The sequence below is a fragment of the Monodelphis domestica genome, chromosome 6, assembly GCF_027887165.1.
Source record: "Monodelphis domestica isolate mMonDom1 chromosome 6, mMonDom1.pri, whole genome shotgun sequence".
NCBI lineage: Eukaryota > Metazoa > Chordata > Mammalia > Didelphimorphia > Didelphidae > Monodelphis > Monodelphis domestica.
This window is the reverse complement of record NC_077232.1, coordinates 59,048,087-59,074,124: the sequence shown is the minus strand read 5'-3', so window position 1 is coordinate 59,074,124 and position 26,038 is coordinate 59,048,087. Positions and strand designations below refer to the sequence as shown.

General features: G+C 38.1%; 1 protein-coding gene across 7 annotated transcripts in view; it reads left to right on the top strand.

The window, feature by feature from the left end:
* Window positions 1-26,038, top strand: part of TEAD1 (TEA domain transcription factor 1) — a 335,258-nt gene that overhangs the window by 300,804 nt on the left and 8,416 nt on the right. For all 7 annotated transcript variants that reach the window (XM_056802053.1, XM_016423443.2, XM_007497110.3 and 4 more), the window contains 2 exons: window positions 15,659-15,799; window positions 20,194-20,346. In XM_056802053.1, the coding sequence (XP_056658031.1) occupies window positions 15,659-15,799; window positions 20,194-20,346 (294 nt within the window). The remainder of the gene's footprint in view (window positions 1-15,658; window positions 15,800-20,193; window positions 20,347-26,038) is intronic.

The window sequence follows — 26,038 nt, the reverse complement described above, 5'->3', positions numbered from 1 at the left end:
TAAAATTTTAAATAAATTTTAATTAAAAAGTAAATTAAAAAATTAAAAAAAACTGACCCTAGGTAGAGCAAAAATTTGAAGATGACTCAAAGACCACTGATCAATGTGACCAGAAAGGTGGTGGCAACCTCAGCAGAAATAGCAAAATGTGGATGACAGGACACCAGGGGACTCCAAAAAAAAAAAAAAGAAACAAGTGGAAATGACTTCTCTTGGATGGAAAACCTATTTCCTCATGCCCCTTTAGTGAGTGGAGTGTGTGGCTAGATCAGCCTAACACAGCAGTAACCCCCATCCAGTGGCAGACAGACTGTGAAATCACCTTCTTCTTCTGATCCAGGCTGAACTCTAAGCAGCATTCAGAATCTCCATCTTTCTACCTGTGTGTCTGACTCAGTCTGAGCTTTTAACTCCTGAAATAACCACATTGCTACAAGGCTTCATTAGCTGTCTTAATCTGAAATAATTGGCTAATGCAACAGCTTTGCAGCAATAGCTAAAATCCGAGTCTCGTTATTCACTTTATGATTTGGGACAGATATTAATTGATTTTTTAAGCGAATACTGATAGTTGCAGAAATTTGAAATGCAAACAGCCAGCCTTTAAGGCAGCCCATGATGTAATTAGAGCAAGCTTTTAAGACTCTTTGAAGTATTAAATGTTTATGAAATTCAAATAGGGAATTGGGTCTTCACAATAAAGAGGCATTCAGGGATGTTTTAAAAAGTCTACTGTTTTATAGATGTAAATATATGCCATAATTAGTGGTAAGTAACATGAAGAGGATGGTTGGGTTTATTCCTATTCTTCTTATTTAAAGCAGCTGTGGCATGGATAATAAAGCCTGAGCTCTTTGTGATGGGCCATCCGGAACAAGAGCCTGCAGTGAACAACCCTCAGAAAAAAGCCTTCCACACATGCTCTGCGCTCCTTTGACTTCCTCCCTTTTCTCCACCCAAAGAGAGCGGGGTCTCTAAGCTGGAGGGTTTGCCTTTCATTTATCAGCCACCACAACTTCCCTCTTTAAAAAAAATAATAAAAGGGGGGGGTGATTTTCCTGTATGACCCAGCTTCCCTCGGGTTTTCCTACCCCCCCTCCCAAATTGAGGGGAGCAGGGACGGAGGGTCTGTGGGGAGGGCTCTGACCGGCATTCAGATGTATGCAAAGTAACTTAGAAGGGGGCCTTGGGAAAGCAGCCGCCTTTTCTCCCAGGAGTCCCCTGTGGCCCTCTTGTTAGGCTTGTTCACCAATGAAAACGAGTCCATTAGTTCTTTGGAATCAGTGATGAGTCAGAAGGAGAGAGCAGCTGGGAGACCAGAGCCGTTTGGCCTGCCCGGCACCAGCCTCACCATGTGGCAGGCCTGGATGGCAGCCCAAGGCTACAGCAGAACTCCCCTCGCTCCCTGCCAATAATCCAGATGCTACCATTGGAAAAAATTGCTTCACAATTGGAAATCTTGGTCCTTTGATCACTGTTCAGAGAGGATGAAGAAGAGAGGTATAATGCAGTCTTAAAACGCCTTCCTGAAGCCATTAGGAGTTGTTAGAGTCCCTCATTGAAGAGAAATATTCTGAGGTTTTAATTCCAAGCTACTTTCTGGGAGAGGGAAGGGGGAAGACCTGGACCAACTCTACTTTCATCCTAACCTTCGTCCCCCAAGACCCTCACCAGGAAATGCTAAAGGAAGGGTTGCCCCTGCATTTAGCTACAAAGCTACACTCTCCTCATCCAGTGCTGCTTCTGGACAGACAGCATCCCCTCCTCCAGCTCCCTGTTGGGGACGACCACTTCCCTGTAGGGCCAGGTCTCTGGCTTCATCCTTTTCCAGATGTGTCCCAAGCGCCCAGAGAGCACTCAGCTGCCCCAAGTCAATGAAGTTCTTCAGGCTTTGGCCAGTCGTGTCAGCTATCTTACCTGCATAGACTTGTTTTTCCCTTATGTGAAATGGGTCAGACTATGCCATGGACACTAAAATGTATTGGTGTGCTTTTTCAGCTTAATATAGGAGGAGGGGACCAGGCTTAGAGACAGGAGGTCCTGGGTTCAAACATGGCTTTAGATACTCTCTAGCTACCCCATTTTCTAGCCCTGACTGCTCTTCTGCCCTGGAGCCAATACTTAGTATTGATTCTAAGATAAAAGTTGAGGACTTTTTAAAGCTCAATATAAAGCCAATATTTAGTATTGATTCTAAGATAAAAGTTGAGGGTTTTTTTTAAAGCTCAATATAAAGCCAATATTTAGTACTGATTCTAAAATAAAAAGTAAGGATTTTTTTAAAGCTCAATATAAAGCCAATATTTAGTATTGATTCTAAGATAAAAGGTAAGGATTTTTTTTTAAAGCTCAATATAAAGCCAATACTTAGTATGGATTCTAAGATAAAAGTTGAGGATTTGTTTAAGCTCAATATAAAGCCAATATTTAGTACTGATTCTAAGATAAAAGTTGAGGATTTGTTTAAGCTCAATATAAAGTCAATATTTAGTATGGATTCTAAGATAAAAGTTGAGGATTTGTTTAAGCTCAATATAAAGCCAATATTTAGTACTGATTCTAAGATAAAAGTTGAGGATTTTTTAAAGTTCAATATAAAGTCAATATTTAGTATTGATTCTAAGATAAAAGGTAAGGATTTTTTTTAAAGCTCAATATAAATCCATTACTTAGTATGGATTCTAAGATAAAAATTGAGGATTTTTTTAAGCTCAATATAAAGCCAATATTTAGTATTGATTCTAAGATAAAAGGTAAGGGGATTTTTTTTTAAGCTCAATATAAAGCAAAGACAAAATGGTGCCATGTAGATGAATTATATTCATTGACTATGATTTTTGAGAAGACAGTAATTCTGTATATCAGTAAATGGAAATTTGTGGGAAGAGTGCTATGAAGGAAGTTACACTAGCCATGATTCTCCCCATTCCTGCCTCACAGAATTAGAGAAAGGTAGAACTCGACCAGAACGTAGAAATCCCCTACTTAACACTCTACCTTCCTACCTGCTGACTTACGTAGGGAAAACTGTGGAGGGTCCATTGAAGAAGTAGTTTGTCCAAAATTATATAGTAAATTAATGGCAGAATAGGATCTAGGTCAATTATCTGATTCTGTATTATTTCTTTATGAATTTCTTTAACCTGGACACTATGCTTCTGTTTGCATGGCCCAATTGCATTGGCAATGATGGCATGAAATAGTTAATGCTCCTCTTTGTGATAAAGGATGAAAGGTTTACAAAATCCTTTACCACATCTTGGAATCAAGAAGCATTGGGTTTCAGTCCTGCCCCTGGTACAGATTGGTTATTTGATTTCAGCCAAGTTATTGAACTTCACAGTGGTTCTCTAAGACTCATAAATGGCAGAAGATTTGAAGATGGCCATTGGTAGAGGGAGTTACCTCACCAGGTAGATAAAATCACAGGTCCAGACTAAAAAAAAAATATTTAAAAATTGCATTTACTTCATTTGAAACCTTATCAACCCATTGACTCATTGAGCTTGAAGTCAATAAAAAACCAATTATCTTTTTCATATCAGTTGCCAATAAACCAGGTTTGCTCCTACATTGTACAAAATAAAATACACAACAAATATTTGTTGAGTTAAATTACAATTTAGTTATTGAACTTAAATAGGATTTTATATTTGTTGCCATTAAATTCTGTCTTGTTATATTTGGTCCACTGTTGCAACGTAGTAAGGTCTTCATGGATCCCAATTGAGCATACTAATTAACTCTCTCTTCCTGATTCTTCATTTATGAATCTGATAATCATACCAATTATGCTTTCATCTATGATGTGAAGAATGTTAAAAAGATTAGGATCCTATGGTATCTCCCATGGCATGTAGACGTTGATCTACCTTGAATGTGGCTATTCAGCCAGTGACAAGTCTGCCTCACTTCCACACTCATCTAGTTCACCATCTTGCCATTAAATGCCTAGCTGGAGTCAAGAATTTGGGAATGATTTGTGACATGCATATAAGAAGGAAAATGGTGAGTCAGAGCCACAAGAACCCCAGTTCTCATCCCCCTGAGATGCTTATCTTGGTCAGGTCACATCAGTTTATTTTGTAAAATTATTGGGTTAGACTATGTGACTTTCTGACATCACTTCAACTTGTAAGTTTTATACTCATCAAGAACATAGACTTGATACAGAGAAAATTAACAAGAAAGGGAAGAAAGAATGTTTTAATTTTCTTAAGAAATTGTTTAATACTACTCCAGCTTTACTATATAGTTTTTAGACTATACATGAGTGCACAGACTAAAATTCCCAAATGAGGGGCTATTTTTGAGACAGTAGAGAATTATTTAAAGGACATTGAACCTAGAGATCAGATCCCCTGGATGCTGATTCCATCTCTGCTATTAACAAGTTGTGAGTCCCTTACCCAAGCTGGGCTTTAGTTTCCCTGTGTATCATAGAGAGTATGAGCAGGAAGGATTTATTTCATCTCCAAAGTGCTTTCCCACTTTAATATATAATTCTGTTCATCTACATTTTAGGTGGGGACATTGATCAATTAGAATGAGTGTAGACAAGTATAACCTGGTTAATTCTGGGGTCTGAAAACAATCTCCACTGAATGGTTGGCAGAATTATGGAAGAGATCATTAGTGGAAGGCAAAGAGTTATCATAAAAAAAAAAGTAGACTTTGTGGAGTAGGACCAATGGTTGAAATTCAGAAAGGCCAATTGAACTTAAGAGGTAACCTTGTTTAAAAAAATAAGAACTTCATAACTGGAACTAGACAACAGTTTAAAAGGAACTGCTTGGTAGATGAGGCTGGGTGATTATGCTGTAAAAAGGTTTTCTTTCATTGATAAGAGGAGGGATTATATGGCAGGCTGAGATAACTGAGACTCCAAATTCTGAGGCAGAAATTAGAGATTTTTTTCCCCATCCCCACCTGCAAAGAATGCATTTCTCTAGAATTTCCTTTCCTCACTTATCCAGCTAATCTGAACCAATCAGTAAGTCAGTCAACATTTATTAAGTACCTTCTGTGTAGTAGGCACTGTACGAAGTGCTGTGATAGAAAAAAAGGCAAAAGATAGCCCCTGCCCTCAAGAAGCTTCTGATGTAATGGAGGAGACAAAAACAAATAAATAAATGAATGAACGAACAAATAAATAGATAGATAAATGAATCAATAAATGAATAAACAAATCAATGAATGAATGAATAAATAAGCATGAATCATCACTGTCAAAGACTAGACAATTTGAGAAGAATGAGGATTGCAAAAATGCCATTGTATTGATCTTGAAACCCTTTAATAAAGGCCCAACATTATTAAATTGGTCTGCCCTGAGCTAAAGTTTATTATTCATCAGAGTTGGAATTTGGAAAGATTATTGGTTCTTGGGGGGTATTGAGTTAAAATACCTTCATTTTGAAAAGAATTTTTTTTTTTATTTTTAAACTTGTTTAAAATGTTTTAATGCCTGGCCCCATGCTTAAGGCTAAACTGGTTTGAGCTCACTACCTTCTGGTGTTTTGATCCCAGAAAAAAACTATATTCTTCTGATTGGTTATATTTATTTTTATACATTTGCTGGGGGGGGGGGGCGGAATTGCACTTAAAATTCCGGTTCTAATATTTTCTCTATTTTGCATCTTTGTCACTTCTTAGTTTCTCCAGTGTCTTTTTGCCACAGACACTGTCCCCACAGGGCATTCTCCACAAGACCAGCCTGTTAAGTTGTGAAGCAAAGGCTTCATTTTCAAGTATACCCACTGTTGCCAGGGAGTTGTACCCATTGAAACAGAACTGCTTCAATTGTGAGACAAAATTAATGCATTTCTGAGATTGATTGTGCAGCTAGCACAAACCCCAGCCTTCAGTAAGGAGTCAGATTTTTCTTTTATTAATGTTCTTTTTTACTTGTTTGTTTTTTTACCTTTCCTCTTAGAGTTAAGAAAAGCTGTACTCTGACCCAGGTTCTATGATCCTTCCTGGGGTATTATTAGTGTCACTAGCTAGAAGGTAATTTTCTTTAATAGCATTACTTCTCCTTAAGAAATTCCCTTAGGGGTGGCATGGTTGATTTGCTATATTATCATGCTCAAGGGGAATTACAAACCAACTGTGATTGCAAATTGGTTATTAGACACTATTTGGGAAAAATTTTAGCCTCTTTTCACTGGCACAGATTTCTATCCCTCTGCAGCTTCTCACTCTGTATGGTTTACCATCCCCCCCCCTCCCCTTAAATCCTGATGGAGGCCTTTGCTTGATATCTTGGATCCCCATGTGCCCCATGGCCTTTGTGTTGTTTCTCTTTCTCTTGTCATGATTGGTCTACCTCCATTGCAGACCATAAATGTCCTCAAAAATGCCTTTGATGTCACTTTTCACATGCAAGTCATTTTTGGTAGCCTGCTTCTGGATCTGGTGTCAGAGTACCTGGATTCTGATTCTAGTTCTGCTACTTCCCTGTGTGGCTTTAGCCAACTTACTTTACTTCTGGGTCTCTGTCTCTATATTTCTAAAATGGAAAGGAAAGTCTAGAAGGCCTTAGACCCACCTTAGATCTTTCTGTTGTCCTTTAGGTCTTCTATAAATTTTCTTCTTCCAAGATTATTGGGTACCACCATGATTCACCACCACGAACCCATCGAACCCTCTGTTTTAATAAGTATAAGCAATTAGAGTAAGTCGACACATTAGCCATGTCTGAAAATGTATAATTCTTTCAGTTATCACTAGTCCACCACCTCTTTGAGAAGAGAAGAGAGATATAGCTTTGCTTTTGACTTTCTCAAGTCCTAATTGGTCACTTCATGGATCAGAATTTTGAAGTCTTCTAGATTTGTTCTTCTTTTCAATATTGTGATGGTTAGATAAATCAGTGCATGGTTTTTCTTCCACTTTATGAGTGGGAGTATGAATAATTGCATCTTACCTCTCTTTTACATTATTATGAAATTTTGATTTCATATTCATATTTCAAAATACAAAATTATGAAATTCACTGAAGAGGCTTTGAAACCAAGATATTAAATCCAAATTATGTCTACACTTCAGACACAAACAATTCCCCAGCAGTCCAGATGAAGTGGAACCAGTAGCAAGATGGCCCCATGAATATATATATATATATATATATATATATATATATATATATATATATATATATATATATATATATATATATATATATATATATAAAGAGAGAGAGAGAGAGAGAGAGAGAGAGAGAGAGAGAGAGAGAGAGAGAGAGAGAGAGAGAGTTAGAGTTAGTTGGGTGGTCCATCTTAGTACAGACAGAGTCTACCCTCTGCCTTCTTCTAGCCAAATTATAATGAAATTTGATTAAACTAAAGGTAGCTGCCTAGTCCCCTAAGGTATATGAAAATTACCTTGGTCAGGTAAAGGATGATTATATGGGTGACAGATCAAAGGATCCCCAGGATGAGAATTTAAGTAGCTTAACTTTAAAAAGTACTGGACTAAATCTGTCAGCTATGCTATCATCTTTAGGCCAATTCACTCCACATACAATAAGCTAAGATAGCCAGAAGTAGTAGATCAGGTCCCAGCTAAGAATTCTGAATGGACTGCTCATAGTTTCTATTGACTGCTGTTTGGTGGCATCTTTCCATTGGGCATTGTTAAAAGTCCATGTGGAATTCCTTCAAGGATTTAGACAGACTGACCTGGAATTGTGCTGCCTTTCTTTAGTTAAACTTAATGCCTGTTAATCAAGGCTTAACTCTGTGCAAAACACCGTTGATTTTTGAAGTCCTGTACCAGAACACCTGTCTCGTGACAAGGTCAATGTGAAGATTGGGAGAAGCTCTACTGTACAATGAAGACACAGTGAGCATTCATTAGCTTAATTAAAAGCCAGCAGGCTTCTTTGTTTTAAGAGGTTTTTTTACAAAATGTAATATTTTTATCATTTGTTTTTTAAATATAATAATATATAACTTAATAATATAATACAAATAACTTGTTATAAATAAATAATAAATTATAATAAATATACATATTCAAGAGAAACAAATTCTCGCCATAGCTATGTCCAAAAATGTTTCATTTTTTCTCCCTCCCACACCTCCCTTCTTCCCAAGAAGGCAGGTAATAGGATATCGTTTGTACATATCATATAATCTATATTTCCCTGTTCATTATGTTGTGAAACAAGACACATAATGTAATATTTTCAGTAGATATGTATACATAGTGAATTATCCAGGAGAGAACAGAAGATAGATTTTTAGGGGTATCCATAGGACAAGGACAAGAAAGCCAAACTATCAAGATGTGAAGAAGTGAGTCACAATGGACATCAAAAGCAGGCTTTCATTGTCCCCCAGCTTGCTTTAATAGTGCGTGAACCATTATTCTGTAGAATCTAATGAGCTTCAAACAGTTCAGGAGTCCCATGTTCCTTTTAGAGCTCTTAATAAGGCTTGAGGTTGGGAGACTGACAACAAAGATGATCTAGGCAGCTCCTTGACTCCCAGGAACAATCTACTCTTTTAGGATTGTTCTCTGAGCACACAGTGCTATTTCCCCTAATTACTTTAAGCTGAGCTATAAAACTACATTTGTAAGCCTCATGGGTCCAAGAGGTCAGTTGATGCTCCTCTGTGCCCTGGGCACTATTCAAAGGACAACAGCAAGGGATGATCCAGGCTTGTGGGGAGCTAACATAATTCTCAAACCAGAAAAAGGACAAAAGAATCCTGATTGTAGGCAGTAGGTTCCTGGTCAGAATAACACACCTGAGACAAATTGCCCTCTGTGCTTTCCCTGGCTAGTTTTGGTGCCCCATGCAATGAACACAGTAAATACTTAAGAATTATTTGTTAAATTTCTTGAACTCTTGCTCCTTACTTGAACAATATGGCAGCCATGACCCAGGGTTCTGGCCCCTGACCCAATCTTTTGCCTGAGAAGTTATATTGTAGGCATAAAAATTCTTCCTTCATTGACTAAGTGAACAAACTAAGTTTAGAAACACATTTCATCTTCTGCTTTTTCCTGAATGGACAAAATATCTCTGTGTTTAGTGGTGACCGTTCCTTTATAAGAATTGTATTCCATTAAAACTAAATAGTTCATCAAAATATTTCTAACTCAAAATGTTGTAGAACATTTTATTCAAAACACTTTTATTCTCCTTTTTAGGAGTGTCTTGTTTCCTAAAGGAGTATAGTTATATTTTTATTTTGCCCAAATTTCTCCCTATATTCTTCCTCCTTCTTCCCAAAGAGCCAAACACACACACTTTTTTTAGCAAAAAAATAAGAGGGGAAAAAAATAACATATCTATTTAACTTACTGAAAAAAATCAGATGCTATATATAATATTTTACACTTGTAAATGAACCCTCACCCTATATCCTCCATCCCCCAATACACCCTGTGCAAAGGAAAGAGAGGGACTATCTCTTATTTGATATCATACTTCTTCACAATTTCACATCATTCAATTTTGATTATCTGGAAATTGTTCTTTCCATGTATGATGTTGTAATCACTGTGAATGTTGTTTTACTGTCCCTGCTTACTTTACTTGGCCTCAGTTCATGAAAGTCTTCCCATGCTTCTTTGTATTCATCATGTACCTTTCTTAGAACATATATAATGATATTCCATTACACTGACCTACCACAATTTGTTGAGCCATTACCCCATTGATTGGCATCTGCTTTGTTTCTAGCCCTCTACTGCTACAAAAATGGCAGGTGTAAACATTTTGGTATATATAGAATTTTTCTCAGGGTCCTTATTGGTATATATACCCATTTGATAATTTTATTTACTTAATTCCAAATTGTTTTCCAAAAAGTTTGTACCAATTCACAGCTCTACCAAGAATGAATTAGCACCCCTGGCTTGCAGCAAATTCTCTAACACTGTCTATGCCCACTTTTGTTTTCTTTGCCAATTTTCTAGCTCAGAATTGTTTTGTTTTGTGTTTTTTAATCAAGCTTATGTGATTATTATTTTTAAAATTATTGGAGTATTCTTTTATAATGGTGTTAATAGTTTGCATTTCTTCTTTTGATAACTTGTTCATATTCTTTGACTACGTCTGTTGGGGAATGACTTTTGGTCTTATGTCTATGCTAATTGCCTATATAGCTTGAATATCAGACTCTCATCAGAAAAATTGAAAACAAAATGCTTTTCCTGATTGACTTCTTCTTTTCTTAGACTAATCACATTAATTTTGTTAATAAAAAAAAGACTTTCAATTTCATGTTATCTGAATTGTTAACTTACTCTTTGCACTTATCTCTATCCCTCATCTATCTGTTGGTATGAAAAGTGCCTGATCTGAGCCTCTTCTAATTTTTTATGGTATTCTTTTTGAGTTTATTGTCATATATGGTGTTAGTTAGTGTTGGTCTAAACTTAATTTCTGCCGAGATTATTGTCCAGTTTTTCCAAATATTTTTGGCACATGTGGTATGGAGGGAGTTCTTTCCTAGGTAATTTCCATATGAGGATTTACTTTACACTACTTTATCAAATTTATTGTTTACTTTAAAAAATCCTAGGGAATTAGCAAAGGAACTAATTGATAAAATGTTTGCAGAAAAATATCAGGATACAAATTCATCTATAGAAAATCAATAGCATTTCTGTATAGCGGTAATGAAGCCAAAAAGGGAAAATAGAATTATAATGACCCTCTTGGCCCCAAAGAAGAGGTATGAGAAAATACTTTGTCTTCGCAAAGGTGGGGAACTATACTTGGAATATCACATGTATGTCAAGGCTTTTTTTAAAAAAATGTTAGCTTCTCGGAATTTTTTCCCTACCATCCCCTTGCACCATACTTTTAAAAAATTTTTTTTATTTTATGGGATGACATTCAGGGAGAGGGTGAGGTGACAAATAGAATGGAAAATGTAGGTGATATAAAAGCAAAAAATATGAAGAAAGGTGTATTTAATAAAACAAATAACTACAGAATGCATAAACTATCAGGGAGTCTATTTACTATGATATACTCAATATATAAATACAAATTGCTCCCTAAAGAAATAAATAACAGCTTCAATAACTGGAGGGATATTCAGTGCTTACAGCTGGATCATGACAATACAATAAAAATGACAAGCTGACAAATTAATTTACAGATTTAGTGTTATAGCAGTCAGAATGCTAGAAGGAAAGGATACTTCACAGAGCTAGACAAAATAATAACAAAACTCATTTGGAAGAACAAAAGATCTAGCATATCAAAGGAAATTTTATTTTAAAAATAGGAATGAAGAAGGGAAAACACTTCTCGTCCTCAAACTATATTATAAAATGGCAGTCATTAAATCATTTGGTATCTGTTTTAAAAAGAGAAAAGTAGATTAATGGAACAGACTAGACAAGGAGGAGTTAGAAATAATTGGACACATTTACATTCTTATATAATAGCTTATAAAAGCTAAAAATTGAAACAATGAGGATATCTTTTGATTATTGCTCACATTTATGTAATGTTTTCAGATTGGCAAAGTGCTTTACATACGTTATTTTATCTATTTCTCCCAGTATGCCTGTAAGGTAGATGTTAATTGTCCCCATTTTTTAAAAAGTTGCAAATGGAGGCTTCGAGGGGTCAAGTGACTAGCCTAAAGTCACACAAGTAGTCTAAGAGGAGATTCAAACCCAAGTCTTCCTAAATCTGAGCCCAATATTCCATCTAAGACTTCAGACTGCACATAATGGAGTGCCAGATAGGTGGGTGTGCACAGGTTGTTAGACATGACACAGGACAAGTACATGGTTTGTGAAATGCATTTAATTGGTAAAGGCAAAACATTATTATTTAATTTGTATTTACAGCTAAATCTCTGAAAATGTCTATAATTGTGCCCCTCTAAACAAGACTGCCTGGATGACTCTAACATTATTTCTTGTCAGACTGCAAAGCCTCTTTTTACTGGAGTCTGGAATGTAGAGGGGGCAAATCATCACTGTTCTCCTACACATTGGCCATTAGCTATTGGGAGAATTTTTAGATTCATTGAGAATTTAAGAGATGGTGGGGGCCTGGAAATGCATCACCTTTCCAATGGGGGGGGGGAGATGCTAGAACTACAAAGACATAAACTTGAAGCTTGTCCCCAAAGTTGAGAGTATATGGTTTGTGATTATTTAGAATCTAGAAACCAATGAGCATTCACTAAAAACAAAGGATGCTGATGATTTCCTTTATCCTGTAGATATTCTTTGATTGTTTTATTATTTTTTGTTTTTTGTTTTTCTTATGGCACAGGGGAAACTCAAGCATGCACAGGATATTGCAAGAACGATTTCCAATACCTTTATGGCCCATCAGCTACCACTTAGAATGCTAGGGCAAGTGAATTCTGTAACTATACAATGGATCTGGATTTGAGTAAGGCATTTGGTGACATCTCCTCATAGTGTCTAGGAATGAAATGGAGAGTGAAGATAACAGCACAGTTGAATGGATTAAAGACTGAATGCCTGGACCCCAAAAATGTTATTCCTCAATACTGAGGAAGTTCGATAGTCCCTACTATGTTCTGCCCCAATTGGATCAGATAAGTGATGCTCTTTTTACAGAATACTCTCCATACTACTCTAAACAAAGAGAAATGAATAAAATGCTGGACCCAAATTCAAGAAGACCTAGGTTCAAATCTGACCTGAGACACTAAATGTGTCGAACTGGGCAAATCATTTAACCAGTCTGCCTTGGTTTCCCCATTATTAAGATGGAGATAATTGAACACCACCTATCTCCCATCAGTGATATGAGAATCAAATAGCATAAAGCAAACATTAAAATGCCAGAAAATTCTAGATTACTGTAATTTTAAATTTTTATATTTTATATTTAATATTTATAAATATTATATGTATAAAATAAAATATTTAAATTATTAATATTATTGCCATGTTTTGCATTTCCTATTACTGGACTATTTGAGCAGCAACTATGTGTCAGCATGGTATATTAGAGTGCTGGACTTGATATTAGAAAGACCTGGGTTCAAATCCCACCTCAGAAACAAGTTATTTTCTGTTTTTAACCCTTACTTTCTGTCTCAGAATTGATAGTAAGTATTGGTTTCAAGGCAGAAAGAAGGGTAAGGGTTAGGCAAGTGTGGTTAAGTGGCTTGCATGGGGGCTATCCATAGCTAGCAAGTATCTGAGGCTATATTTGAAACCAGGACTCTGCCCACTGAGCCACCTAGCTGCCCCTCAGAAACTAGTTCAATGATTGGACATATCCCTTCATATTTTCTGATTCTCTTTTTTCATCACCTGTAAAAAAGGAGTAACCATACCAGTTATACTGACTGCATGAATCGAACAAGCCAATTCCCATAAAATCCTTTGCAAACCTTATAGAGCAATAGAAATATCAGCTCTCTGTAAAGGTGCTGTTATCCTTCTGTGTCATGCATAGGAAAGGAAAGGAAAGGAAAGGAAAGGAAAGGAAAGGAAAGGAAAGGAAAGGAAAGGAAAGGAAAGGAAAGGAAAGGAAAGGAAAGGAAAGGAAGGGAGAGGGAGAGGGAGAGGGAGAGGGAGAGGGAGAGGGAAAAGGAAAAAAGGAAGCTAGAGCTCTGTCACCTCTTGACACTCCTGGGTTTGAGGAGAATTCCTGAGTCTTGTGAGAGCCTAGTTTGACTAATCGGATGGCTTAGTCATGGGACCTTGAGCAAGAAGATTCTTGACTTCTCTGCCCCTGGTTTCTCCCTTGTAGCCTGAGGACAACGGAGAAGACCCAGCTCATGGGGCTGTGAGGACCCAGTGAGGTCGTCTGTGGAAAGTGCTTTAGCTAACCTTAAAGCATCGTATAACTATCAGGGGTTGCTGTGATTGTGGTTCTTACTTTTCCATTGAGCAACATTTATTAAGCATCTGACAAAAAAAGTGGCAAAATCCCTGCTTTCATTCCATGAGGGAAAATATGTATCCATAAATCCTGTGTGCAAAGTGATACAAGGTAATTTCCAGAGGGGAGAAGATCTACAGTAGCTAGAATGGTCTTCCTCGTGTAAGAGGTGGCTCCTGTGTTTTGCAGGAAGCTCGGGGTTTTTAGAAATGGAGGTCATAGGAAAGGGATGCATTCTTGACTCGGGAGACAGCCCTGTGAAAGGGCAGAAAAGACAGATGAAATGTATTATGCGAGAAATAGGAGAGAAAGGGTCAATATGACTAGACCTTGGAATGCCCAAAGGCAAATAAAGTATAAAAAGGCAGGAAAAATAGAGTGATGATGGATTGTGAAATATTCAGTACTAGACTGAGAAGTTTCTATTGATCCCAGAGGCAATTAGGATCCACGAATGCCTCTTGAGCAGAGGAATGGTGCTTCGGAAGTGTTCCTTTGGCGAATGGGGAGGATGGATGGGAGAAGGGGAAGGCGAGATTCTGGGAGACCAATCAGATGGCGACTGGTAATAGTCCTGGAGAGAGATGATGAAAGTCTGAATTAGGATGGTTATAGTGAGAGTGGAGATATGGCGTTATAAATACAAGCAATATTATGAAATTAGAATCAATCTGATTTGACAAGCAATTGGATTATGGGTAGTTGAATGAGAGGGACACACTAAAGATGATTCTAAGTTGCAGAGTCTGGGTGTCTGTAAGATCGATAGTGAACTTCATGGAAACAGGGTGGACTCGGGGGTTAAATTCCTGAGTTGTAGTCTGGACATTCTGAGTTTGAGGCACCTTCAGTTGTTATTGTCTGACAGGCAATTAGAGATGTGAGAACGGTGCTCCCGAGGGAAATGAAAATTTTGGGATACAGTAGGACCCCTGTATCTGCAGGAGATATGTTCCAGGACCTTCCATTGATGGCTGAAATCTCAGATAAAAAGCAGGCACCTGCTGACCTCATATTTGGGTGCTCTCTCTCCCCTTCCTACCCCCTCTGCTTGACCGAGTCTCTTATAACCTCTCACTACCACCCCTCCAAAATAAATAAAACAAATTAAAAACCTTTTAAAAATCAGATTAATAGCAAGAGAACTGATATGAGAGACCACTAGGCACTGCCCTGCCATGGAGTGGAAAATTAAACTACTGGGGAGGGGAGAATACGACTGTGGTTTTATGTACCATCTTTGTAGAGTTGACATTTGAACCCATATTTGCTGATGAGACCCGGAAAGGAGAGAAGAAAATTCAGGATAAAGTCTCCATTTATATTTTCTTTCCCTGCTGGCATCTGTGTGTCTTGAAGGTTTGGGGTGGGGCTAGTCCAAGTATCATCTTCTCCCATCGTCCTGTGGTTCTCAACTCCATATTTGTACTGTAAACTATGCTGTTTCCTTAGCATTTCTCCAACTAGTGAATTGGTATAGATCCTTTTGGAATTCATCACACTCTGTTTTAAGTAATATTTTTTACATTAAAATTTTTAAAAAACGAAACAGGTGCATGCTGTTCGTTATTTCAAGGAAATTGTAACCAGATGCCGTCTTTAATAAAAAGAAAAATTATCCTCAGGCTGTTGCAAATGTTTCTAGATGGGTCTGGCCTTTCATCCGTTGTTTCCTTCTGGTCCCCCATCTCCTCCCCACCTCCCCCAGTCCCCTATTCAGGAGACTTAAGTTCAATACTCCTTGTCACATTGATGTTGCCAGATGACAGATTAATTCCCAACCTCTGTGACCTTTTCCCACAGGCGGATTTAAACTGCAATATTCAAGATGATGCGGGGGCTTTCTATGGGGTAACCAGTCAGTATGAGAGTTCAGAGAACATGACCATCACCTGTTCTACCAAAGTCTGTTCCTTCGGAAAGCAAGTAGTGGAGAAAGTAGAGGTAAGACAGTGATTTCATTTCAGTTGCAAACCCTTATTTCCCTGTCATGATTGTGGATAAAGGAATGGCAATGTGGAAAGCAGAAGGTCTGAATTTTGGTCTAATTGTTATTCTGCCCCTACTGTCCTCCATTCATTGTTTCTAACAGAACACGTTCTAAAGCAGCTAGGTGAATCCCGTAGTGTTGAGTTTCACTTGGAGGTCCCATCACTCCTGCTCCATGGGTGATAAAGCTGAAAACAACCCTTAAAACTTGTTATTGTTGACTTGGCCAATACTCTATCAATGAGAAGAGGCAACTCTGGGCTTCTTCTGCCACCTGTAGCTTCAGGAAAGCCCTCTCAAAACAGGAATTCAACTATTAAGGAACCACTTCTTGAAATGTTCCATTTGACTCCGACTTCTACAGTGATATCTAATTTTATAAAATGACTTACTTACAATGGAGAAGGATAAGTTTCATTCTTTCCTTGGAATCAGAGACTTGTCCATATCAGCCTCTTGTTTTGAGGTTCATATCCCCAGTGACCAAATTATTACATTTTTTCCATCAAGGATATAGTGATATTTTTTTATTTCTTATGTTGCAGTTATTTCCCAATAATTCCACCTCCTCTCCTCCCATCCCCATAAAACCATGCTTTATAAAAAAGAAAAGCATTTCATGAAAACCAGCAGACACAGCAACAGGATATAGAACATTCCGCATCTGTAGCCTTCTACTTCTTTATGGAGAACATATAAATGGGTTTCATCATTTAGGACCAAGATCTATTGTATTTCTCTTTGTAGGATGAACCACTGATCTTTGTATAATGAATTCCAGTAACCCATGTTCAGTTTACGGTTATAATGGTAATAATAGCTAGCATTTGTATAGAGCTTTAATGTTTGCAATATGCTTTGCATATATTATCTCATCTGATCCTTACAATAACCCTGGGCAGTAAGTGCTCTTATTATCCCCATTTTACAAATGAGAAAACTAAGGCAGACAGAGGTTAAGTGACTTGCTCAGGGGACACACTGTGTCTGAAAGCATATTTGAACCTAGCTTTTCCTGACTGTAGGTCCAGCCCTCTATCTTCCACCCTAACTGTCTATATTTTCCCTGAGTCAGTTGATTGGTAGGTACATATAGGACTGATACATGCTCAGCCTCTGCTGGACCCTGGGGAAGATATCCAAGCTATATAAGACAGGATTCCTGCCTTAATCAGTCTTGTTGGAAAAATAATCAGAGATGGAACAGAGATGATACAAGACAGTCTGCTAAGCTCTCAGTTCCATGTTAGAGACTAGATTGCTATAAGAGCTTAGAAAACGGATATCTCTGCAGACTAATATAGTTTGGGAGAAAAATCTGGTGTTGGGAATGGGAAAGAGTGGAGGAGCATGGTGGCAAAGATGTCCAAGGCCTTTGAAGGCTAGCTGGTCCTTAGATAAGCTCTGAGACAAAGAGGAAAGGCATTCTAGGTGGTGAAAGCATTCGGAAGGAAGGAAACTCATGATTTTATAAGTTTAAAGAACCTCCTAATATTGAACCATCCCTTCATTCCTGGTCTGAAACTTACCTTGGTCTTATTACATGATCCTTGTGATATAGTGATCTCCTTGCTAGTGTTTTTTTTTTTAATTTTTTGCATCAATATTCATTAGGGAGATTGGTCTAAAGTTTTCTTTCTCTGTTTTTGCCCTTCCTGGTTTCAGTATCAGCTCCATATTTGTGTCCTAAAAGAAATTCAGTAGAACCCTGGTTTCCCAAATTGTTTCTATAAGTATTGGAATGGCAAACTTCCATTGTGGAAGCTCCCACCATTTTTTAAATAAAGAAGAACAGTGTGTCCATTAGGCTTAGCGGGCTGACCAGGGCTGTGTGCACATGATTAGTGTGTGTAAGAGAGAAGACTTGAAATCTCTGTCTTTCTGAGTGCAGAACTGGCCCCTCACCCATGATCTCACACTGCCTCTCAGTGGAGACATAAATGAACAAAGACACAGGACCAAGACCCAAGGCCAAACTTTGTGCTGAATAAGTAATAAGAGAGAAGGCTAGAGAGGCAAACTGGGTCCATAAGATGGAAGAATTGAAATGCCTAAATGGGGAATGTGAAATGGATACTGTGGGCAGGTACAAGTTCAGAACCAGAGAACTGAGAAGATAAAAAAAATAGCTTTAAGAAAGATCATTGTTGGGAAAGTATGTGGGGGTGGTTTGCAGCCAGTTGAGATTAGAAAGAAGTCAGGAAGTCAGGCAGATCATTTCAAGTTTAGGTGCTTGGGTGTGTAACTCGAGGGACAGATCAATAAAGGAGAAGAAAGGATGCTCATGAGGGACATGTGAAAGAAACAAGGAAATGAAAGAGACACCAAGACTGATTCCTGAGTTTTGAGCTTGTTTAATTAGGGGAAACTATTGAAATTAAGAAGCAATGCAGGAACAGCTAAGTGGCTCAGTGGATTGAGAGTCAGGCCCAGAGATGGGAGGTCCTGGGTTCAAATGTGGCCTCAGACACTTCCTAGCTGTGTGACTGTGGGCAAGACACCTAGCCCCCATTGTCTAGCCCTTACTGCTCTTCTGCCTTGGGACCAATATACAATACTGATTCTAAGATGGAAGGCAGGGATTAAAAAAAAAAAGAGGCAATTTGGTATAGTAGATTCAGTGCCACAATTGGATTCAAAAAAAGACCTAAGGGTCAGATCTCAAGTCCCACAAGCTCAATGACTCTAGGCAAATTATTTAATCTGTCATTGCCCCTTCTTAAAACTGTAAATTGCAAAGCAGGTGTCTCTCTTCATTGGTACAAGGAGTTTCCTATGCCAGTGGATGGAGAGGGTTTTTTTTGTTTCCTTTTCTTTTTCTGCAGACCAACACACTATCTCCCTTCTCTCCCTTTCCCAGCTAGGCAAACACACCTGAACAAACAGACCCTAGGCTAGGCAGATTTTTGTCAGCACTCATGATTTGTTCATTTCTTAGATGATGGCTTCTCAGTCATCAAGCCCATGGCCAAGCTGCTCAGAACTGGGTCTCAGACTAGTCCTTTCTTGTATGTCATCAATAAATCTCCTTCACAACGTTCCCAAATAGGGAATCTCCTAAATGAAGATCTCAGTGGGGGGGGGGGGGGGGAGGAGGGAGGCCACCTCCCAGAATCTTCTCTTTTGTAGGCTATACCTTAGCCTCTTTCAAAATGTTCTCCATCCTCCTTCCCATCTTAGTTGACCCCTTCCAGATTTACATCAGCTTGTTGCTACCCTTCCTAAAATGTGTGACATTCAGTACCCCCAAGGTGTCTGACCAGGACAGAGTATAGCAGAAATGTCATTTCCCTCCTTCAGGATACATTGACTCTCTTAAATTTAGCCTAGAATAAAATAAGCTTTTTTGGCTGCCATATTAGTTTCTCCATCTTTTGAGTGAAAGTTTAGACTAGAAGGTATCTGAATCCCTTCCAAATATATATATATATATCCTTTGATTTCTCTGAGTCAAGATAGGACCTTTCTAGTCACTGAATTCTTATTAATTAGTCTTTTAACAAACATTTACTGAATACCTACTCTAGAGTTTCTTATGCTATCCATATCCCTTTGGGATGTGCTGCTCAAAACCATATCTGTCATCAGGGTAAATTTCCATGTACTTATCCAAGCCAGAGCCCAAAAAATATTTTTAAAAAAATAAAAAAAGTCCCCAACCAGCTCAATGAGTACTTTCAAAATGCCTGCTATCATTAAAAATAATTAGAATATAAGATATTGAGTGATAAGTGCCGGGGAAAAGATACAACTTAAATGCTGCAGAACTTTGGGAAAGATGATTTCTGCCTGAGAAGATCAAGGAAAACTAGAGAAGGTGAAAGTACTAGATAAGTACTAGATAGATAAGTCCGCTTAAGAGGCAGAAATGATGGTAGGGCAGGTCACAGGAAGAGGGAGCAAAAATACAAAGGTGAAAAATCACAAGACATTTTTTAGAATTCCAGAGATCATTTCTGTTATAATGACAGTTTCATGTTGGAAAGAGCTGAAAAGGTAAAGGAACCTCGTTTTAGTGACCTTTGTTTAGTAGGCAAGGGGGAACTCCTTGCCTGCTCTGTCAAATTCTCCATTCTCTTGTTTGGACAGTTATAATAATAACAACTGACATAGTTGGATGGATGGATGGATGGATGGATGGATGGATGGATGGATGGATGGATGGATTGATGTGTAGAGAGATGAATGGATGGATAGATAGATATCTGTTAAAATAATAACATATGTACTATATATACATATATGTATGTGAATATAGGTATTTGTTATAAGAATCATTGGGCAGTAGTCAACTATTGAATGTATTTTGAAATTTACAGAAATATTCATCTTTTTGGTTTTTTCCTCAGACGGAATATGCAAGGTTTGAGAATGGCCGATTTGTGTATAGAATAAACCGCTCTCCTATGTGTGAATATATGATCAACTTCATCCACAAACTCAAACATTTACCAGAGAAGTATATGATGAACAGTGTGTTGGAAAACTTTACAATTTTGTTGGTAAGGGACTAATTTATTTCCAATAATACAGGACAATTTCTCTTTTTCTTTTCCATTTTGCCCCTGATTTTGAAACGGGAGGCAAAAGTATGTTCTATTAAATGGAAGAAAATGTATCTGCTGCCAACTTGCCTGGATGGTTGTTGGTAGGAAAACTTTTTACAAACCATAAAGCAGCAACAACAAAAATAGGTCTCCTGTATATAGCAATTCAAGTTTGTATTATTTACTTAAATTATGCCTTGTAAATGTACAGATTTTTGTAAATTATCCCATTTGATCTTCACAACAACCCCGGGAACTAGATAGAGGAGAAAACTGAGGCTGAGAGAGGGTTAGTGATTTGTACAAGGTCACAAAACTAACATTTAAGGCAAGATTTGAACCTAGGGCTTCCTCGCTAAGGCAAGATTTGAACCTAGGGCTTCCTCGCTCCAAGTCCAACCCAGTATCCCATCTAGATTCCTCTGAATCAGTTTGAACTTATATTTTATTAATTATTATTAATATTATACTTAATGATGGGAAGCAACAGATAGCATGGTATAAGAGAAAGAATGTGAGATTTTTGAGTCAGAGGATTTGAGTTCAAATCCTGGATCTTCAGTTTATTACCTGTGTGACCTTGGTCAAATCACTTCAGTTTTGTGAACCTAATCTGTAAAATGAGGGATTTGGGCTGTTTGACCCCTGAAGCTTAGCTCTAAGTACATGATCCTATAAATGAAATCTTAGCAGATGCCCACATCTGTCTCTTTGTTTCAATACGTCATATTCCTCTGTAGGTGACTTCCAAGCAAAGTGTTAATTCTTTTTGCAAGTGAAATATTGTCCCTGGATGTGTTCTCAGGGTCAGCTGGACAGTAGAACCCTTCATGTACCCAGTTTAGCATCACCAGTGAAGATGGTACTTTATGTAAAGATGTGAATTTGCCCCAAAATGAAAATGGAGCTCAAAAATCCCATTTCTCAGCAGTTTGCAGAAAAGAGTAAAGCCTAGAGGTTCAGCCATATGGGAGAATATGGTGGGGGTGAATATCAAAGGGCACCCTGCACTGGCAGTGACATCAGTCTTTGCAAGTGAGCGCAGTTGAGCCAGATACCTCTCCACTTTTGTTGTGGGGTTGCCTAATGAGAAGGAAGACTTAGAGCACTAGAACTTGGAAGCAGGACCTGAATGCAGGGTCCTGCTGAGAGTAACTGAGTCTAACACTCATAAAATGGGGAGAGACAGAGAAAGAGAAAAGAGTTGTTGGATATTCTAGAGGCAGCCAGTTAGCCTCTCTTCCGCAAGCACACTGCCTCTCTTCTGCATGATGCTAGCTCATAGCAGTGTTTGATCTGAAACAAAAGGTAATAATAAAACAGAAATAAGAGGATTCCCTGCCCTATAAACCACCCAAAGGAACAAGACCACACGAAAGCCTCCAACATGTTGACTTGTTCCCACCAGCCATATCTTCAGTGTAAGGAGATAATCTTCCCCTGAAGCATTCTGGTACCTCATACTAACATGAAGGTGCCTCTGGAAGCTCAAAGGCTGTTCTACCTGAGCTCTGGCAATTCCCACCAAGCTATAAAGGCTTCAAGTTCAAGTCTGGTATATGTCTCCTTCAAGAAGCAGACCTAATCTGGCCTCAGACACTTCCCAGCTGTGTGACCCTGGGCAAGTCACTTAACCTCCATTGCCTAACCCGTACCACTCTTCTGCCTTGGAACCAACCAGTACACAGTATTGATTGCAAGATGGAAGGTAAGGGTTTAAAACAAGAAAGTAGAAGCTTTCCTGAGGAGAACCTAGAAGCTCCTCTATAAGCTATTGGTCATTGGGTAACACATTCTTTTCATTACTGTAACCCATGACACCATCTACCAAAGCATAGAGGAGCTACAGTCTATAAAAATAAGGAGAGGAAGAAAGAAGACAAGATGAAGGAGAAGAAAAAAGGAGGAGGAGAGGACAAAGGAAAAGAAGGAAGAGGAGGAGGAAGAGCAAGAAGAAGGAAAAAGGGAAGAAGAAAAAGAAAAGGGAGGAGAGGAGGAAAGAGAATGGCTTGTATATAGCACTTATAGGGTTTTCCAAGTGCTTTCCACGTTCTATCTTCTTTGACCCTCACAAACAACTCTGTTAAGTACTTGCTATTATAACCCCATTTTGCACATGAAGAAATTGAGACACAGATTGCTTAAGAGACTCTCCCAGGGACATACAGCTAGTCAGTGTCTAAAGGAGGATTCAAAATCCAATCTTCATGACTCTGAGTACAGTGCTGTGCCCGAAGGTGCAGGTTCCCTGGTGGTGGTCAGAAGTAGCATTTGGAGCACTGAAGTGTCAAGCTAGACCATGGAGCCATATTGATTTTTTTTTTCAAAAATGTAATTAGTAAAGATACAAAGGCTGACATTCAGATTCAGAAAACCAACTTCCCAAATACAATATGAAGGAGTCAAGCCTGGAAGGTATTTTTCTATCAATCAGCATTTATTAAGTGCCTACTGTGACCAGACACCTAAGTGCTGTGGATACACAAAGAGCCAGAAGATGATCCTTTCCCTCAAAAGAACTTACAGTCTAATAGGGAAGAAAACATGCCAACAAACATATGCAAAGGAAACTATATAGAGTATAAATGAAAAATAATGGAGAGAGGGAAGACACAGGAAATTAAGATAGGTTGGGGGAGACTTCCTGTAGGAAGTGGGATTTTGTTTGAGACTTAAGGAAGGAAGCCAGAGAAACCAGTGGGTGGAGATGAGGAACAACTCATTATAAGCATGGGGGATAGCTAGAGAAAGTGCCTGAAACTGAGATGGAATGTCTTGTTCAGGCTGATGTCCCTGGATGGAAGAGGATGCCAGGGAGGAGGATGGAAGAAGACTGAAAAAGTAAGAGGGGACTAAGTTATAAGAGACTTTGAACATTGAGCAAAAGAGTTTATATTTGAACCCTGAAGGTGCTAGAGAGCCACTGGAGTTTATTGAGTAGGAGTGTTACCGCTGGAGTTTATTGAGTAGGGGATGTGACCTGAATGAGACAATTTGTAACTACTATATGATGTGTGTAACTATTGCATGAACTTTTAAAAAATAACTTTAGTGACCAAATGGAGGCTAGATTGGGGTAGGAGATACTTGAGGCAAGCTGACCCACCAGCTGTTAATGCAGTAGTCCAGACATGAATTGATGAGAGCCTTCCCCAGGGGGATGGCAGTGCCAGAGGAGAGAAGGGGGCATATTGGAGAGATATTGCAAAGGTGGCATTGAGAGGCCTTAGCAACAGCCTGGGTATGGGGATAAGGGATAGTAAAGAGTACAGAATGACTTCTAGGTTGTGAGCCCAAGGGACTTGGAGGGTGGTGTTGCCCTCTACAAATATAGGGAGAGAGGGAAGGAAGTAAAGAGGTTTTGGACATATTGAGTGTTTAAACCATATCTAGGACTTGACTAAAACAACTACAGCTGTTCGGCCTGAAGAAGAAAGGACTTAGGGGAAAACTGAGAGTTCTTTTGAAGAACAAGAAGGTTTGGATTTGACCCAGAAGAATAAAACCAGGAGTAGGGGGAGTCAATAGTCAGGGTTAGATTTGATGACGCGAGCTATCCCAGAGAAGAATGAACTACTTCAGGGGTGGGTCGAAGGCAATGTAATGTCATCCATCTTCACTGGATGACCACTTGTCTGAGATTCTGTAGAGGAGGATTTCTCAACCTTGGGTCCATGAACTTGTTCTTAAAAATATTTTGAGAGCCAATATTGTGAAAATGACAATCCTACCTAAATTAATTTACCTACTCAATGCCATACCTATGAAACTGCCACAAAATTATTTCATAGAAGTAGAAAAAAATAACAACAGGGTTCATCTGGAAGAACAAAAGGCCAAGAATATCAAGAGATCAATTAAAAAAAATATGAAAGAAGGAGGCCTGGCGATACCAGATTCCGAACTATACTATTAAGCAGTCATCTTAAAAACAATCTGGTACTAGCTAAGAAATAGAGTGGTGGATCAGTGGAATAGATTTGGTAATTAACACATGGAAGTTAATGTCCATAGCAACTTTAGTGTTTGCTAAATCCAAAAATCCAAGCTTTGGGGGAAAGAACTCAGTATTTGACAAAAACTGTAAGGAAAACTAGAAAGCAATATGGCAGAGACTAGGCACAGACCAACATCTAACACCATACACTGGGATAAAGTCAAAAAGGATACTTGATCTAGAAATAAAGGGTGACACAATAAACAAATTAGGAGAACCTGGAAAAGTTTGCCTGTTAGACTTATGGATAAGGAAAGAATTTATGATCAAATAAGTCATGGAGAAAAATGGAAGAAGATAATTTTGATTACATTAAATTAAAGAGTTTGTACAAATAAAACCAATGTAAACCAAGATTAGAATGGAAGTAACAAATCTGGGGAGAAATCATATAGCAACTGTCTCTGACAAAAGCCTACTTTCTCAAGAAAAGAGAAAAGTGAGTCACATTTATAGGAATACAAAACATTCTCTCCATCAAAAAATGGTCAAAGGATATGAACAGGTAGTTCTCAGAGACAGAAATTAAAACTGTCCTTAGTCATATGAAAAAATGCTCCAAATCACTACTGATTAGAGAAATGCAAATTAAAACAATTCTTGAGATACCACCTCACACCTATCAGAATGACTAACTTGTACAAAAAGGAAAATAATACATGTTGGAGGGGATGTGGGGAAATTGGGGCACTAATACACTGTTGGTAGAACTGTGTATGGATACAACCATTCTGGACAGTAATATGAAACCAGGCTGAAAGAGTCACAAAACTATGCATATCCTTTGACTCGACAATACCAGTATTGGGTCTGTATCCCAGAGAAATCAGACATAAGGGCAAAGGACCAAAATATTTTTAGCAGCTCTTTTCATAGTGGCAAAGAATTGGAAACTGGGGTCTTGTCCATTACTTGGGGAATGGATAAACAAGTTGTAGTATATGGTTTTAATGAAATACTACTATGCCATAAGGAATGATGAACAGGATGAGTCCAGAAAAATCTGAAAAGACTTCTATGAACTGATACAAAGTGAAGTGAACAAAACCAAGAGAACAATGTATACAGTAACAGAACTATTATATAATGATCAACTGTGAAGATCTAAACCACTGTCAGCAAAACAAGTCTCCAAGAAAACCACAAGAGACTCCTGATGAAAAATGCTTTCCACAGCCAGAGAAGGAACTGTTGGATTCTAAGTACAAATCAGAACATGACACCTTCACTATATTTCCTTTATGAAGTTCCTATTGTATGTGCAATATATGTCGTCTATGACATAAGCATGTGGAACTATGTATGATATGAAAGTACAAGTATAACCTGTATCAGACTATTTACTGCTTCATGGAGAGGAGGAAGAGAAAAAATACAAATTCTAAAATGTCAAAAAAAAAACCCAATTGTCAAAAATTGTTTCTCCATGTGACTGAATTTTTTTTTAAATGGAAAAAATATTTTCATTGTCATTGCAGTAAAATTGGTTGCTTTGTCATCCTATGTGTTTTCTTTTAAGCATTTAGAAATGTAATTCTGAGAGGAAGTTGTAGGCTTCACCAGACTGCCAAAGGGGGGGATTCATGACATACAAAAGATGAAAGAATCTGTCATTTAGAGGGAGTTCTTGTCTAGACTTGAGTTAGACAA